Below are 15,417 nucleotides of genomic sequence, written 5' to 3'. Positions count from 1 at the left end.
CATGTTTTCCTACAAAAAATATTTTATTCATTTAATAAAAGAAGCCCGAATTCTTAAATGTTAAGTATTGTCTACAAGGAGCATTATCTCCAAATGTTCCAAATGTTTCTCTACATAAATGACAGACACCACAATTAGCAGTTTTACTTTAAGAACTATTAACCATAGTGACAAAATAACTTAATTACAACGACTCACAGCGAGGTCTGTGGATCTAAAAATAATGTAAAACTGAAGCTACAGTATATTTGCATGGCTAAATATGTGTAGAGTGAGACCTTGTCATGTTTACATATCAATTTTCTCCTCCACTGTCTGGCACCTGCTGATTTACATCAAGCTAGCGAACATTAGCTTGAAAATACTAGATGTTGTTATTGTATTTGTAGTGTAATTCTAGCATCACAATAAAAGCGAAACACCTCTGGAAATATTGCTAATGTCTGCACCAAGATGTTAAAAATTCGAGTCGAATTATTTATTGAAAGGAAAACAAAAGTGCTGAGTGCTGAGAAATAGTTTAATGGGTTTATTTTGAAAGTCATAACAGGAAATGTCTTTGTTTATTTCGGGTCGCTTAACGGCGTTACCTGCTGCAGCTGAACAGAGCCGAAGGGTTTGAGTGGATGACCGTTACCGAGTCACCCTGGTTGATTGGAGTAAAGCCTCTCCTCTGAAACACCATATGCAAATTAGAATGAATTTTCGCTCTAAGTTTAATGTCAACAGACAGGACGAACAGATTTGGGGGAGCCCGTGTCAGTCCTGCGCAGGCACATTTTTTTGAAGCCCAAAAACCGCATATTAGGTCACATTAACGGGCATCAGCACCTCCAGCTCACTTCACCGGGCGATGGAGGTCCGCCGTTAAGTGTTAGGCGAACCGGACTCGGTCGGAATTACGCCAAAATTACGTCGGGAATCAAGTATAGTTCCCTGTCTCCCGGGAGCAGGAGAGACCACCGGCCGCTCGTGATGTCTCGTGCCAAGGAGCGGCTGAAAGGCGGGAAGGAGACCAAGGACAGCGTCACTCTGCTGCCCTGCTTTTATTTTGTAGAGGTGAACATCTATCTATTTATCTATCTATCTGTCTGTCTGTTAAAAACATCGAGTTCTGTAGCATTATCTTGCAGAGATGTATGGTAAATGGAGCAGACTGGTTGGTAGGGTGCTGTCTGTTTGACTAATACATTGGTTGACTGACTTGTCAACTGGTTAGCCACTGACTGGTTAGCAACTAAAATGACATGTCCTGATATCAGAGCTTCTGTGTCAACGCTCCCATTCAGTCAGGTTTTATCTGTTGTTGGTGCATCTGGTTTTTAGTGAGGACAAAACAGAGAGGTGGTTTGTGCTGACAGATGTTGGGCAGGCATTCAGAAGCTCTTACTCAAAAACATTTAAGTATAAACCTCTTTGTGACCTGCAGTCTAGGGAGCCAAGCAACCACATTGAATACCACAATCAGGTTAAGCTAATAATGCATGTAAATATTAAGTTATCATTCTGGATACTTGAACATAGTGAAGATATGTTTGCTGTTGAGATGCCACGCAGACAGGCTTTAAATCTGGTATCAAGAAACCCATGTAGTTTGATAGCAGTGATAATGAGAATCTGTATTCTCCTCATCCCTATTTCCCCCCTTGTTTTTGCAGACAGTGACACTGCAGTATCCACAGGATATTATGATTCCTTGTGCATACAGGAGTTTTTGGGGCAGGATGCAAAGATTTAAACAGCTTGACCAATATAAACAGTTATCTCAAGTGCCTTCATAACATTCACGTATAAGTCAAAACAACCTTATAGGAAAAGAGTGAAGAGTCACAGTGTTTATATGCAACAGCTGGCCAGATATGGACATATACCTCAGTTTCGTAACACACTAAAACAATTTAGATACAATATCCATGTAATCATCATATTAAGAAACTAATGACCACAGTTTAGTTAGTCTCTGACAGATCACTGTGTTCCAGTGATTCTCTCACAGTGATTCTTCCTCGCTTCAAGACTAAAGCTTGAAGTGATTCTGCGTTTAGTTCTTCCGCCCCCAGACTGTGGAAAAAACATTTCTGTAGGCTTGAGAATCTGGAGCGAGACTACCATATTACGATATGAACATAATGACAGTATGTTGTCTATTACTGCGTATTCACTGACACGCCAGTTTAAATTTTTTCGTTTAGGTGAGATTGTGCTGCATTTCCTCAGTTAACCTTACGGATGAGACTTAAATGAGTGTTAACCTAGTCTTTATGAGTATATCTTCATGTACTTCTCAATGTACATAAAGACACACTGTGTACTACTTAACTCAGTGGCAGCCATGCTCTGTTCACCGCTCGAAACCCCCACCTGGTGATGCGGACAACCAAGGACAGAGCAGCACCAAGAAAAAATTATATTTTTCTGGATAATGATTTCCTTATCATTCTGGATACTTGAACATAGTGAAGATACCATTTCCATCTCTGTGACTCTTCACTCTTTTCCTATAAGGTTGTTTTGACTTATACGTGAATGAAGATACCATTTCCATCTATTTCCACCTGTTTGCTCATGGGGGAATATTGTGTCTCTGCAAATATTATTAAGAGTACAGTCAAGATGTGCTTTATATGAAAAGTGCACTGAGATAACTTCTGTTATGATTTGGCGCTATATAAATAAAATGGAATCGACTTGACATGACTATTTTGCTACGTGATGAGATTAGAGTAGGTGGATAGTAGAGCTGCAACGATGAGTCGAGTAATGAGTCAGTTGATCAAGAGAAAAATATTCGTCAACTATTTTGATAAACGAATAATCTAAGTAATTGGTCATGCAAAAATGGCAGTCTCTCAAATATGGAGATTTCCTGTTTTTCTCCGTTTCATATCATATTAAAATGAATATCTTTAGATTTTTGACTGACAAAACAAGACATTTAAAGACATCACCTTGGACTTTTAAAAACTGGGATCAACATTTTTCACTATCTTCTTATATTTTATAAACCAAACGATTGATCGATTAATCTAGAAAATAATCTTCAGATTAATTGATAATAAAAATAATCATTAGTTGCAGCCCTAGTGGATAGCAGCAACCTTTAGAGTGTGGTACATGTGCGGTAGTACTGTCAGATGTAGCAGCATGTAACAGTTCATAGTTGTTGGTAGTATAACAACATTGTGGTCAAATTTTCAAAATTTGTGGCTATCCTGAATTGGGCTGCAACCAACAATTATTTTCTTATCAGTTAATCTGCTGATTATTTTCTTAATTAATTGATTAATCATTGAAATGAAATGTGAAAAAATGGCAATTTTTTAGAGCCCACAGTAATTCTTCAGTTTTTTTGTCTGACTAACAATCCAAAACCCAAAGATAGTAAATTTGCTTTCATGTATGATAAAGAAAACCAGCAAATCATCACATTTAAGTGGCTAGAATGAAAGAATGTTTGGCTTTTTTGCTTGAAATATTACTGAAACAATTACTTGATTACCAAAATTGTTGTTGATTAATTTTGCGTTGAAAGACTAATCAATAAATCAACTAATTGTTGCAGCTGAGTTGAAGGACTTCATGAATGTGCACAAACAGGGGCAGAAAACAGGGTTAGGAGGGAAAAAATTTTAATTGAGTTCCGGGTAAGTTTGTAAATCAGACTGAATGAGATGTCACATACAGTGTTGTTGTCACAGAATATGTCCATACTGTCAGCTGTGGAATTTGTTTATTGACTGTTTGTGGTCATAGTGTAAGACACAGACTACAAAACAATTCCACAAACAATTAAGCATCAGTGGCATGGAGTGTAGGGAGAACACTGACATTTTGTCTCAGAAACAGCCACTCCCCTCCACACTCCCACTCCATACCACTCAGGCACCCAGTTTTGCAAGCTAGTTAATAATTATGTAAAATTTTATGCTCCATGATACCTATTGATTTTTGTATCATAAAACATCATGCCATATCGTAAGAATGTGAGTGTGATGTGTTTGTAGGTAATTTTGGTGTTAGTGTTTTCCTGCCTTCTGCCCAGTGTATGCACATGTTCAAAATTTTCAACTGGAGCCATAACATGATCCAACCATGATCCAACCAAGGTATAGGCACTGCTGTATATGATGTTTTCAGCACACTGAATAATGAATAGCTGACTAATGAGAGAAAGCCTGTTGGCACATAGTTTTTGCTGATTTTATGATTTTCTTGAAATTTTGCTGTGTTAATAGTTAACAGAGCATGTGATTAAGGATAGTTTCAGCTTGGCCTCTTCTTCCAGAATCAACACTATTGTGAAGTCTGGCAAGAAAACAAAATTGCACATCGCTATGTATTAGTGTTGGGTGATGGGGCTGAACTTTCCTTGCTATTCACTGAACAACATTCGGAATCTATCATAATTACTATTCGTTTCTCCTTTCTGTTCCTGACAGCTGCTCTGTGTCTGCAACATTTTCTATCTCACACACTGTCACACCATCCTACTCGCTAACTGGCTGCTAGGCAACATGGCCCTCTGAATGGGGTGCATTTTTATATATGTGTGTTCAGGGCTAGAGATGTTAAGATGTGAAAAACATCCCTACTGCAGCCTGGTTTCCTGTTAGTGCACAGTGGCCACTCAGGCTATGGATGATATGTCTTAAAAAAAGATCATAAATGATGACATGATTTCATCAGATATGCATGATATATAACACCCTAGATGATTAAAGGAAAGATACAGAAGGATGTCATTTACTACATAAGGCAGTGACTGGATTAAATTCACTGATTCTACAAGTACATGATATAGCATAAATGTGTATGTCTACACCTTTGTACAGTATGCTCTGTTGTAGCTGTAGCAGACACACCTCTAGTTTTAGGGCAGTAAATCAGTACAGTGGGCTAATAACTATAGTGTTTTCACACAGTTCTAACAAAATATGTAGCTATTGGTGGGAGTACTACATTGTCAGGAGTACTAAATCATCACTGTAAATGTGGCATTCCTGACGTGACAGAATATTCCACTGACAGTGGACAGCTGTATCAAACTGTAAAACGAATCTCTACCTCTTTATTTTAAAAGCCACAGATAGATGCAACCTTTCTTGACTGGGGGAGTTAAAACATAATAAAAGCATTCAGCATTCTGAGAATAATCGGTTAAACTAATCATTAATATTTTATTAAAGTATAACGCCGGTTAACTGTTGCATCTAAGATGTTAAGCCGCTTGCCACACAATGCTTTGCATTAGAGATGTGCGCAACGCATTGATTGGCTCAATCCCTCCCTCCTTGACCCGCTCTTTCTCTCCCTCTCTCTCTCTCTTTCACAAACACATTTACAACGGACTGTTATTCAGAGTCGGACTGGCCGCTGGGAGAAATCTCACCATTGTTAGGAACATCCCTAATTTTGAGCTTGTTCTGCTGCCCCCAAGTGGCTGAATAAATAATGCGGATTTAATAGTAAATTTTAAATGGACTAGGACTACTTATAAAGCAGTTTTCTAGTCTTATCGACCACTCAGAGCACTTTACACTACTACAACATTCACCCATTCACACACACATTCATACAGTGCTTCTCTATACAAACGGTGCTTTCTATACACACACATACTCACTGATACATTGGAGGCAATTTGGGGTTCAGTGTCTTGTCCGAGGACACTTTGACATGTGGAATGGGGGAGCCGGGGATTGAACCACCGACCTTCTTGTTATTGGACAACCTGCTCTACCTCCTGAGTCGGCTCTACCTACGGGTGGCTGTGGCTGATGCAGATTTTTTTTTTAAATTTTACTATTTCCATGGAGAGATAAGTATTAAGTGTTCCCCCAGTTTTCAAAGCTAGAGAACTGAAATAGAAAGCAGAGTAGCCTGAAGAGCAGGAAGCATGCTTTACTGAAGTTGTCATGTAGTTGATAATTTGAACAGCAAGGAAGCAAGGCTTAATGCAGTCTCTGATTCCAGAAACAGCCACATTTAGACAATGTCCATCATTTTGCAATTTGTAATCCTGCTAGTTCATAGTAATAAAGTGTACATGACATACCACTAAGGATTGTTATGATGCATCTGTGCAGGGGTCTAGTGAAGAGTTTGGTAGTAGCCAAGTAATTATTCTGCTTTCAGTGCTGTTAGTGCTACGTTAGTTTCAGTGAAACTAACGTAGCCATACTTTTCAGGGCCTGAGCACCGACCAGTCCGAGGACCCTATTGAAACTACTATGTTTATTATTTTTATTATTATTATTCTTATTCTTAGGACAAATGAATCACATTTTTCAGGGGCTAAAAGTGCTCGAAAACTCGAAAAGTGGTGAAATTTGATTTTTTGACATGAAAGAGAATGTTGATATAACTCAAATATACATTGTCAAATCTACCCCAAACTTCACATGTATGATAAGACTCCCAGACTGAAGACATCTGCAGGCATGATTGAAATTAATGACACCCCTGAATTTTAAGTACAGAATTTAGAATATGGACAGAAATAAATGCATATTATTATTATTATTTTGTATAATCAGAATATTTAATAAAATTTCCAAAGTTACCGAACAACAACAACAAAAAATGCTTTCATATAGTGAAATAAAAAATACAGACATAAAATGTATGCTTGACACAATTATTTGCACCCTTTTGATGAATTTAAATTAGTTCCTCAAACAAAATAAAAAACAAATAAGATTCACTTGTGTTTAATTTTCAGTGTTTAGATGACCTGAATTAACTAATGAATGATAGTTTTACTACATAAAAAGGGGCTGATTGTTTCCAGTTCCTTTTTCACAGTGGGAGAGACAAGAGAGTTGTCTGAGAGCATCGGAAATGGTATTCCAGACGGCATTTGCCAAAGACTTGGAAATTCCTGTTTCAACAGTTGATAATTTTATCAAGTTGTTTAACAGTCATAAAACTGTTAAGACACTACCAGGATATGGCGCTAAGAAGAAACTCAATGAGAGAGGTCTGCGAAGGTTGATGCGGATTGTGGAAGAAACCCCACACAAGACATCTAATGAGCTTCAGGCTGACCTGGAGCATTCTGGCGTGGTGGTTTCAGCTGGTACCATACGCTGCTCAATAAAACCACGTAGGGCTCCATGGATGAAGGGCAAGGAGGACATCACCACTGGAAAAAGGCACAAAAAGGCAAGACTAATGTTTGCATAAACTTTCATATAAGCCTCAGTCTTTCTGTGTTAATGTTCTGTTTGACAGATGAAACAAAAGTAGAGCTCTTTGGGAATGCAGTACATCAGTTTGTTTATAGGTGATGAAATGAAGCCCATAAGGGAAAGAACACCATAGCTACAGCGGTGGAGGTTCTATCATGCTGTGGGGCTGCTTTGCTGCCTCTGGTACTGGAGGCATTGCATGTATCAAAGGAATGATGAAATTAGAAGATTACCAGAGCATTTTAGAGCGAAATGTGTTACCCAGTGGCAGAAAACTAGGTTTGAGGCAACGGTCTTGGGTCTCTCAGTAGGACAAAGATCCAAAGGACACATCCAGCAGCATAAAAGAATGGTCGAAAAGGAAAGTATGGACTGTTAAATTGGCCACCAGTGAGTCCTGACCTAAATCCCATTGAAAACCTTTGGAGAGAGCTGAAATCTGCAACTGCAGAAAGGAATCCTGCAAACTTAAAAGAGCTTAAAAGTACAAACAATGGAAGAGTGGCAGAAACTACCAGCAGACAGGTGCAAGAAGTTTCTAGGTGGCTATAAGATACGTTTAGAGGCCGTCATTGTTGTCAAAGGTTCTGCAACCAAATCTTTGTGAAGGGTGCCAATAATTGTGTCTGGGGTACATTTTGTGTTTGTGTTTTTGCGTTTGTAATTCTTCACTATTATGCAAGTTTTGTTTTTTTTAATTTTCTTTTGTTCTTGGACATTTTATTTAAATGTTTGATCATACAGAATTAGTTCATTAGCATTTATTTCTGAAGATATTCTAAATTTTGTACTTAGAATTCAGTGTTGCCAATATTTCAACCACGACTGTACATGCCAATATTCAGATATAATCATAGCACCATCTACTGGCAACAGGAAATGGCAAATATAACCTCTTCCTAGAGAATTAATCAAATCGACATCATAATGAATGAGCTTTTTTCAGTTTTTATGTCTCACCATAAAACAAAGTTTTTGTAGCACAAATATACATCGTCCAATCTGCCCCAAACTTCACATTTTTGATGAGTCCCAGCCTGAAGACATCTAGATGCTAATATTCAGTTATACTCATAGCCCCACCTACTAGCACCAGGAAATGACAGTTTTTATACTTTGATGTATTCCTCCTAGCGGGTTGAGCAGATCCACCTCAAATGTCGTCAGACAAGCCTTAAGACCATCGTGAAGATTGTGAGTTTTCATTGAAATAGCGTTCTCATGGTGGCGCGGCGAATTTCAATGTTTTGCCATGAAACAGGAATTTGTCGTTACTCCGTTATAAATATAAATGTACGGCCGGCTGTGGCTCCACTAACTGGAGGGTCAGTGGTTTGATCTCCTACTTCTCCAGTCCGCATGTCGAAGTGTCCTTGGGCAAGATACTGATCGCAAAATTGCCCCCGATATGTCATCAGTGTGTGTGTGTGTGTGTATAGAAAAATGTATGCTGTATGTATTAAAAAAAAGCACTGTCTCATCCTGGCGACATCTACATGCCAATATTCAGCCATAGTTGTAGTGCCACCTACTGACAACAAGAAATGATGGTATAAAAACTTTCATGTATTCCTCCTAGCAATCTTGACCAAATCCATGTCACATTAGATCAGAAAAGCTTTAAGACCTTGATTATGCTACATGGTGAAGCTTGTCAAGTCTAAAGTCAAGCATCAGGGGCTCAAGCCCCTTTTAGGGTAAATCTTTGCATGTCCCTGCCTTTAATGCATGATACATACATGCAACTGGTGTACACAGTAAGTTATGATTAACTCATTGGTTTCGTATCTGATTAACATGCAATTCACAGCCGTGTGAAACGACCTGCATTAACACCGTGTATACCACTCCCTCCATGGACTCAAATTGCGAGGGCTTAATGCTGCTTGCAGCTTTAATTTTCATTTATTATTATTTAATCAATCAGAAAATAATTAAAATCTTCAAACATGCTCGTTTTGTCCAACTAACAGTCCAAAATAACTTAACACACAAAAAAAATGGCAAATTCTTACATTTGAGCAGCTAGAATCAGAAAATATTTGTTTCATTGGTGTTTGATAACTGACTCAAACCGACTAACCTTAATTGTTGCTGATTAATTTTCTATTTATCAAATAATCGAATAATTGACTGATTTTTTCAGCTCTACTTGCAGTTCACAGGGTAAGGTGGACAATTACTTGGCTGCAATTAGGCATTATTGCCTCAAGGTAGTCACACAAGTAGAGATGAAGTAGTAATTCACTTTTGTATGAACAAACCAATTTAAGTTAAGGTACAACATTGTGAAATGGCAGCAGTGTGTTAGTGATATACAGTAAATCATTTATTTTTAATAAACATTTTTGTATGACTGTAGATTTTCAAGATTCTGGTATCAAAACTGAATCCAGTCAAATCTCTTTCTGAATCTAACTAGGTTATCTTTCAACGATTATAAGCAACAAAAATTATAAATAAATTAAAGCTACAGCTATCACCATAAGTATTTGGACAGTAAAAGAATTTGGGTAATTTTGCCTCTGTACAGCAACGAAATGGATTTGAAACAAAGCCATGAAGATGTGATTGAAGTGTGGACTTTCAGCATTAATTGAAGGGGTTTAACAAAAAAGTCACATTTACCATTTAGGAATTACAGCCATTTTTATACATAGTCCCTCATTTTCAGAGTCTCAAAAGTAATTGAACAATTCCCTGACAATCAGTTTCATAGCCAGGTATGGCCTGTTCCCTCGTTATTTCATGAAAAATTAAGCAGATAAAGGTCAAGTTGATTCCAAGTGTTGAATTTGTATTTGGCAGTTGGGAACTCTCAATATGTAGTCCAAAGAGGTGTTGATGTGAATGAGGGGAGGCCATCATTAAGCTGAAAAGAAAAACAAACCTATGGAACTGGGTCACTGGTGTTTATTGATGATGTGACTGCTGATAGAAGTAGCAGGATGAATTATGAAGTGTATAGGGCTATACTATCTGCTCAGATTCAGGCAAATACTGCAAAACTGATAGGACGGTGCCCAATTTTGTTTGAAGTCACATGTGTTTTGACCACTTGGGGCAGAAAACATGCCTTGAGCAGCTACTCTGTAAGAAAGCAGCTGGTGTAGCTGTTTACAGTGCAGCCAAACACTGTTAGCAACAATGATGTTATAACATGTTGTCTGCACGGCACTAGTATTTTTCTAAACAACAGGATGTTACAGTAAAAGGTCTTGTTTACCTTGGCAGCATGTTGACCACGTCTTGTTCTGTAGACACACTAAGTCTGATCGTAGTGACAGATACATTGCATTTACCATGGCTGCTTCACAACAAAAGTTACATCATGGATCACTTAAACTGCCTTTAATGTGTAGCAGCAGCAGAAGAAATGTTCAGTTTTCAGTAACTTAAAGACCTATTTTAACACATATTATACTCACGTCTGACATGGTTTTATCACAGAAAAGCTCAATTACCTTTTTAAAAAATTCTTTGTTTCCACATTATACTAACCATAAGTGGCTTCCAAACCAGCTGTGATATCACAATATCATCTCTTTTATACACATTAAACTGAGATTTAATGTGAGAACAGAGTATCGTTCTTCCTTTGGTAGAGGAATGTGAAAACAAACCCTACACATACATTATTCTGCACTGTGAAGCTCAAACATCCAAATGAAGAAACAAAAATCAAATCAAAATTTTCACTGTAGTATGTGAAAAATGCTATGCATCAAAATGATGTAAATGGGGTTTAATGTAACCAAAAGCTTAAGAATTGTAACTTTAAAGCCCTTATGTGTAGGATTTGAAATTACTGACTTTGCTGCCCCTACTGGTAGAATAAAAAAAACACCCCAGCCAATGTATATGACCCAGGAGATTAATGCACTGAAAGCAACACAAAAACTGAACAGGAACAAAAACATATGGCATCAGAATCATTTGACAGCTGATATAATAACATAAAATCTATAGATATATCAACTTTATTATTGTATAAATAAAGTCAAATAATTTTAATATTGTGAAAAGTTCATGTTAGTGTTGGCTTTGAACCTCAGACATTTGATTCTATACACACAATAAAATAGGTAGTATGTATCCTTGTGTCTTTCCTTCAGTACCAGCAAAACAAATAGAGTGGGTAGAACAGCTGAATCCCTGTCTAAAAGTTCTTTTCTAGGAGCCTTGTTTTATCTTTTAATCTCACATGCTTTGGAAATGATGTCCCTTGATCAAGATTTCTTTGGGAACAGTTTCCCTGTGCTAGCACTGGCCCACATTTGTTTGACGATAATGCCCAACCAAACTGTCTTGGCATAATCTTGAATATTTACTGCAACACAGATTAAAGTGCAGCAAGTAAAATTATTTCTGCTCATAGCAGATTGCTGTGTAATAATTGTGTGAGTATTTGGCCTCGTACAGAGATTTCTGGTTTTCAGTCCTCTTTTCCTTTCAGTTTATTTCTTTATAATCCTCTGTCTGCACTACAGTTGAGTGTCTTTGTGTGTATGTGCTGCTTACCTGACAAATATAAGGTTAATAGACGCAGTGAGAAGTGTTTCATTTCTCTTAGCAGACTGACTTTCAGAGTGCTGACCAGTCACACACTACAAGGCATTGATTAAAAAAAAATTCTGATAGCAACACACAATTTAATTCTGTCCATTACTGCATGTGTTTGTGTCTGTATTTTTATTTGTATAGTAATAACAAGGGTTAAGTGTGGTTGATACTTTCCTTTCACTAAAGCAATCATGAATCAGGTGTAGTTGAGTAGTAGACTGAGTGTAATTACCTGCGGTTTTGTGTCTAATAGCAATGATTCAAAACCACCACATTTACATGTTGTCCCTTGATTAATCCTAATATCTTTGTTGATCGCATGCCTTTTCTCAAGCACTACCATATGGTTCACATTTGTGGTTTTGTATTAAATTACTCAACTATTGAATGGATTATCCTTACATTAATCCTCTGACTATTCATCTAGCGACATTATCAGGTCACACTTTCAATTTTAGCAATTTTATGACAAAATGCCTGGGGAGCTAATGACATTCCCTTGAGCTGTACTTTGTGTTTAGTGCAGATAGGGCAAATACATCCTCACGGAGCCACTGGCATGGCTGTAGACTCGTAATTTGGTTGAAAACTTTTGTTTCATTTAATGTATAATAAGCCTCAAAGACTTGCATATTTTGAGTCGTAAATTATTTACCTTGATTGACAGGGGTTCAAGCCTATCGCAGTTCCCTCCTCAGCCAATGTTTCCCATTAATCACCTACCATTACTGTTGTGGCCCGCCAGAGTCTAGTTTGTCCCGCCACAGTTTCATAATGAACTGAAAGTATTTTTACACTTCTCATAATAACATAAAAGATCTCTGCGGCATTGCTTCATTATAGAGCTGTGCATAGTGCAATAATTTGTTGAGCCCCTCCTAGCACCACTCTCGCTCTCTCTCACAAACACATTGATGATGGACCTGGCCATCAGGAGCACCAGAAAAAATCCTGCTGCGTCAGTGGACAGTCAAAAAATCTATAAAGTTTTTACTGTCCCTGTTTGTCTCTTTACCGGCCCTCTGTGTGTGCATGTCATTCGAGTTGTGCAGAGCATGCTGCATGCATGTGCCGGCTGGCCCAGTCCGCCCCCTGCCCCCCAAATAGACTGTAATACTATGGGTAACACTCCCCCAGCTCACCCTACATCCAACTTGGCACAAGTTGGTGGCAAGCATAAATCTAAAATCCAGACAAAGGGATCTTGGGGAACTTACCCGAATAATTGTTTTATTTTGGCATGTTTCTATTTGTTCAGCACAGCCCTAACCTTACCATGTCTTAGAAGACATGTGGAGAAAGAACTTTTCTTATCAAACTTTGTTACCCCAGTTACATGAGCTCTTCTTGTATTAATTGTTTTTAATATACACTTCTGCATTCAAAAGGTATTTCTGTCTTTTGCTGGTGCCAGTGTCTAGTGGGCCCCAGGGCTGGTCCTAAATACCCTTTAAGTGCTACCAAAAAAGGTGTCTATAGCACTGAGTTCTGAAGGTTGTCAACCTCCAAAAGCTTGCATTGCATATCAAGCAACGTTCATGTATGGCCAGAGTTTTTGTTCAGCCATATAGAAGAAAGTATTATTTTGGTATCAGTACTTAAACTCAGGTATGGTATCAGCACTAGTATCGAAGATTTAGAACAATACCCATCCTTATTATTAACTAATTTTCCTGGTTATACCTATTACTATGGTATAGTTTGAACAATTTTCTAATTTCTTTTGTATTGTTCTTTATTCTTTACTGCAGCTCCCTATCCTGGCGTCCTCTGTTGTCAGTCTTTACTTTTTGGAGCTGACAGATATTTTCCAGCCAGTGCATTCTGGATACAGTTGTAATGACCGCAGTCTGTCTCTGCCCTACATCCTCCCCAGACAGGAAGTCTGCCCACTACCTCTGCTCTTCAGTTTGGCCTTCGCTGTTCCAACTGCCACTGTAAGTAAACGTCAGTCTCCACACTGGACCTTATAGTAATTTCTACATGTGGTTGGTTTCAGGGGCTGTGATTATACATCCAGGGAGTGAACCAACTATTGTCCACACTAAGGTGAAGGGTTTTTTTTTACACTGTTTCTATGAACTAATGATACTCTCCGTTAACATAAATGAACCAGGTGACTGAATGTTCCTCTGCTTACTGACCTATAAAATATTACAGTCCTGGTTGAAATTATTGGCAACACGGAATTTTAAGTACAGAATTTAGAATATCTTCAGAAAAAAATACAAATTAACCAATTTTGTATATTCAAAATATATTTTTTTTAAATTTTCATGGTTACTGACCAAAACTAAATAAAAAAAAACAAAACTTGCATAATAGCAGAATAATACAAAAGAAAAATGTACCCCAGAAACAATTCTTGGCACCCTTCACTAATATTTGGTTGCAGAATCTTTGGCAGCAATGATAGCCTCTAAACATTTCTTGTAGCCATCTAGAAGCTTCTTGCACCTGCTTGCTGGTAGTTTCTGCCACTCTACCATTGATTGATAATAATTACCATATAGCGCCGATTCATAACATAAATTATCCCAAGGCACTTTACGGAGTAAGGTCAAGACCATACAATATCATAAATAGAAACCCAACGATTACCACCAGGAGAAAGCACTTCGCTACAGTGGAGAGGAAAAAATTCCTTTTGACAGGAAGAAACGTCCAACAGAACCGGACTCAGGTTGATCGGCTGTTTGCCTCTACCAGTTGGGTTGAGAGGAGAGAAAGGGGGGAGAGAGGAGAAAGATGGGGGAGAGGGGGAGAGAGAACAGAGAGAGACCAGGAACAGCTGTATATACTGGTGTATTCAAGCACTGTCAGACTTGTTGTTATTAGTATAATAATTATCATTATCATTATAACAGTGATACGTATAGATGTAATAATGTTATTCACAATAACAGTGGCAATGATAGCAGAACCAATTAATGATTAAAATAATAATTAAAGCTGCAAGCAGCATTGATCGGGCCTTTGCACCATCATGTGCATTGGGGGTGCTGGTGGGATGCCGGTTGATGCAGCTATGTACTTTTGTACCACTGGAGACCACTGAGAACGAATAGAGTGCGTGGTAGTGGACATGATATTATGCACATTTTGTGATAATTCCTGTGTCAAGAATGTGGTGCTAGAGAACATGCACCGAACATGCATTATGTTGTTGTATATCAAGTGTAGACAAGATCATGAAACTTTTATGTAAATAAAATAATGATTGTCACACAAGGTTTACTTCCTGTGGCCAGCAGGTGGTGCTTTTACTATGATTTAATCAATATTAAATGTAGCTGTAGCTGTCTTCAGGCCTGGACTCTTATCAAACATGTGAAGTTTGAGAAAGATCTGATGACGTGGATTTGAGTTACAACAGTTTCCATTTTCATGCCAAAAATGTCGAAATTCAACGCCCCGCCAGGGAAACACCATTCAATGAAAACTCACAATCTCCACAATAAAGCATCATCAAGGGCTTTTTTGACCACATTTGAGGTGGATCTGGTCAACCTGCTAGGAGGACTACATCAAAGTATAAAACATTTCATTTCCCGTTGCTAGTAGGTGGCACTAAGACTACAACTGAGTATGGGCATGTAGATGTGTTTAGGGCAGGACTCTTATCAAATGTAAAGTTTGGGGCAGTTTGGACAATGTAAGTATG

General features: G+C 38.1%; 1 protein-coding gene across 1 annotated transcript in view; it reads left to right on the top strand.

Annotated features, from left to right (window-relative positions):
* Nucleotides 1-720: 720 nt before the first annotated feature.
* The window catches only part of LOC120799224 (2-lysophosphatidate phosphatase PLPPR4-like), a 65,218-nt gene continuing 50,521 nt past the window's right edge, over nucleotides 721-15,417 (top strand). The window contains exons 1-2 of the mRNA XM_040144211.1: nucleotides 721-1,059; nucleotides 13,505-13,690. Coding sequence (XP_040000145.1) covers nucleotides 976-1,059; nucleotides 13,505-13,690 — 270 coding nt within the window. The 5' untranslated portion in view covers nucleotides 721-975. The remainder of the gene's footprint in view (nucleotides 1,060-13,504; nucleotides 13,691-15,417) is intronic.

This window comes from Xiphias gladius, chromosome 14 (genome assembly GCF_016859285.1).
Source record: "Xiphias gladius isolate SHS-SW01 ecotype Sanya breed wild chromosome 14, ASM1685928v1, whole genome shotgun sequence".
In the NCBI taxonomy this organism is placed as follows: domain Eukaryota; kingdom Metazoa; phylum Chordata; class Actinopteri; order Istiophoriformes; family Xiphiidae; genus Xiphias; species Xiphias gladius.
The sequence above is the reverse complement of the archived record's forward strand: the minus strand, read 5'-3'. Positions and strand labels throughout refer to the sequence as shown.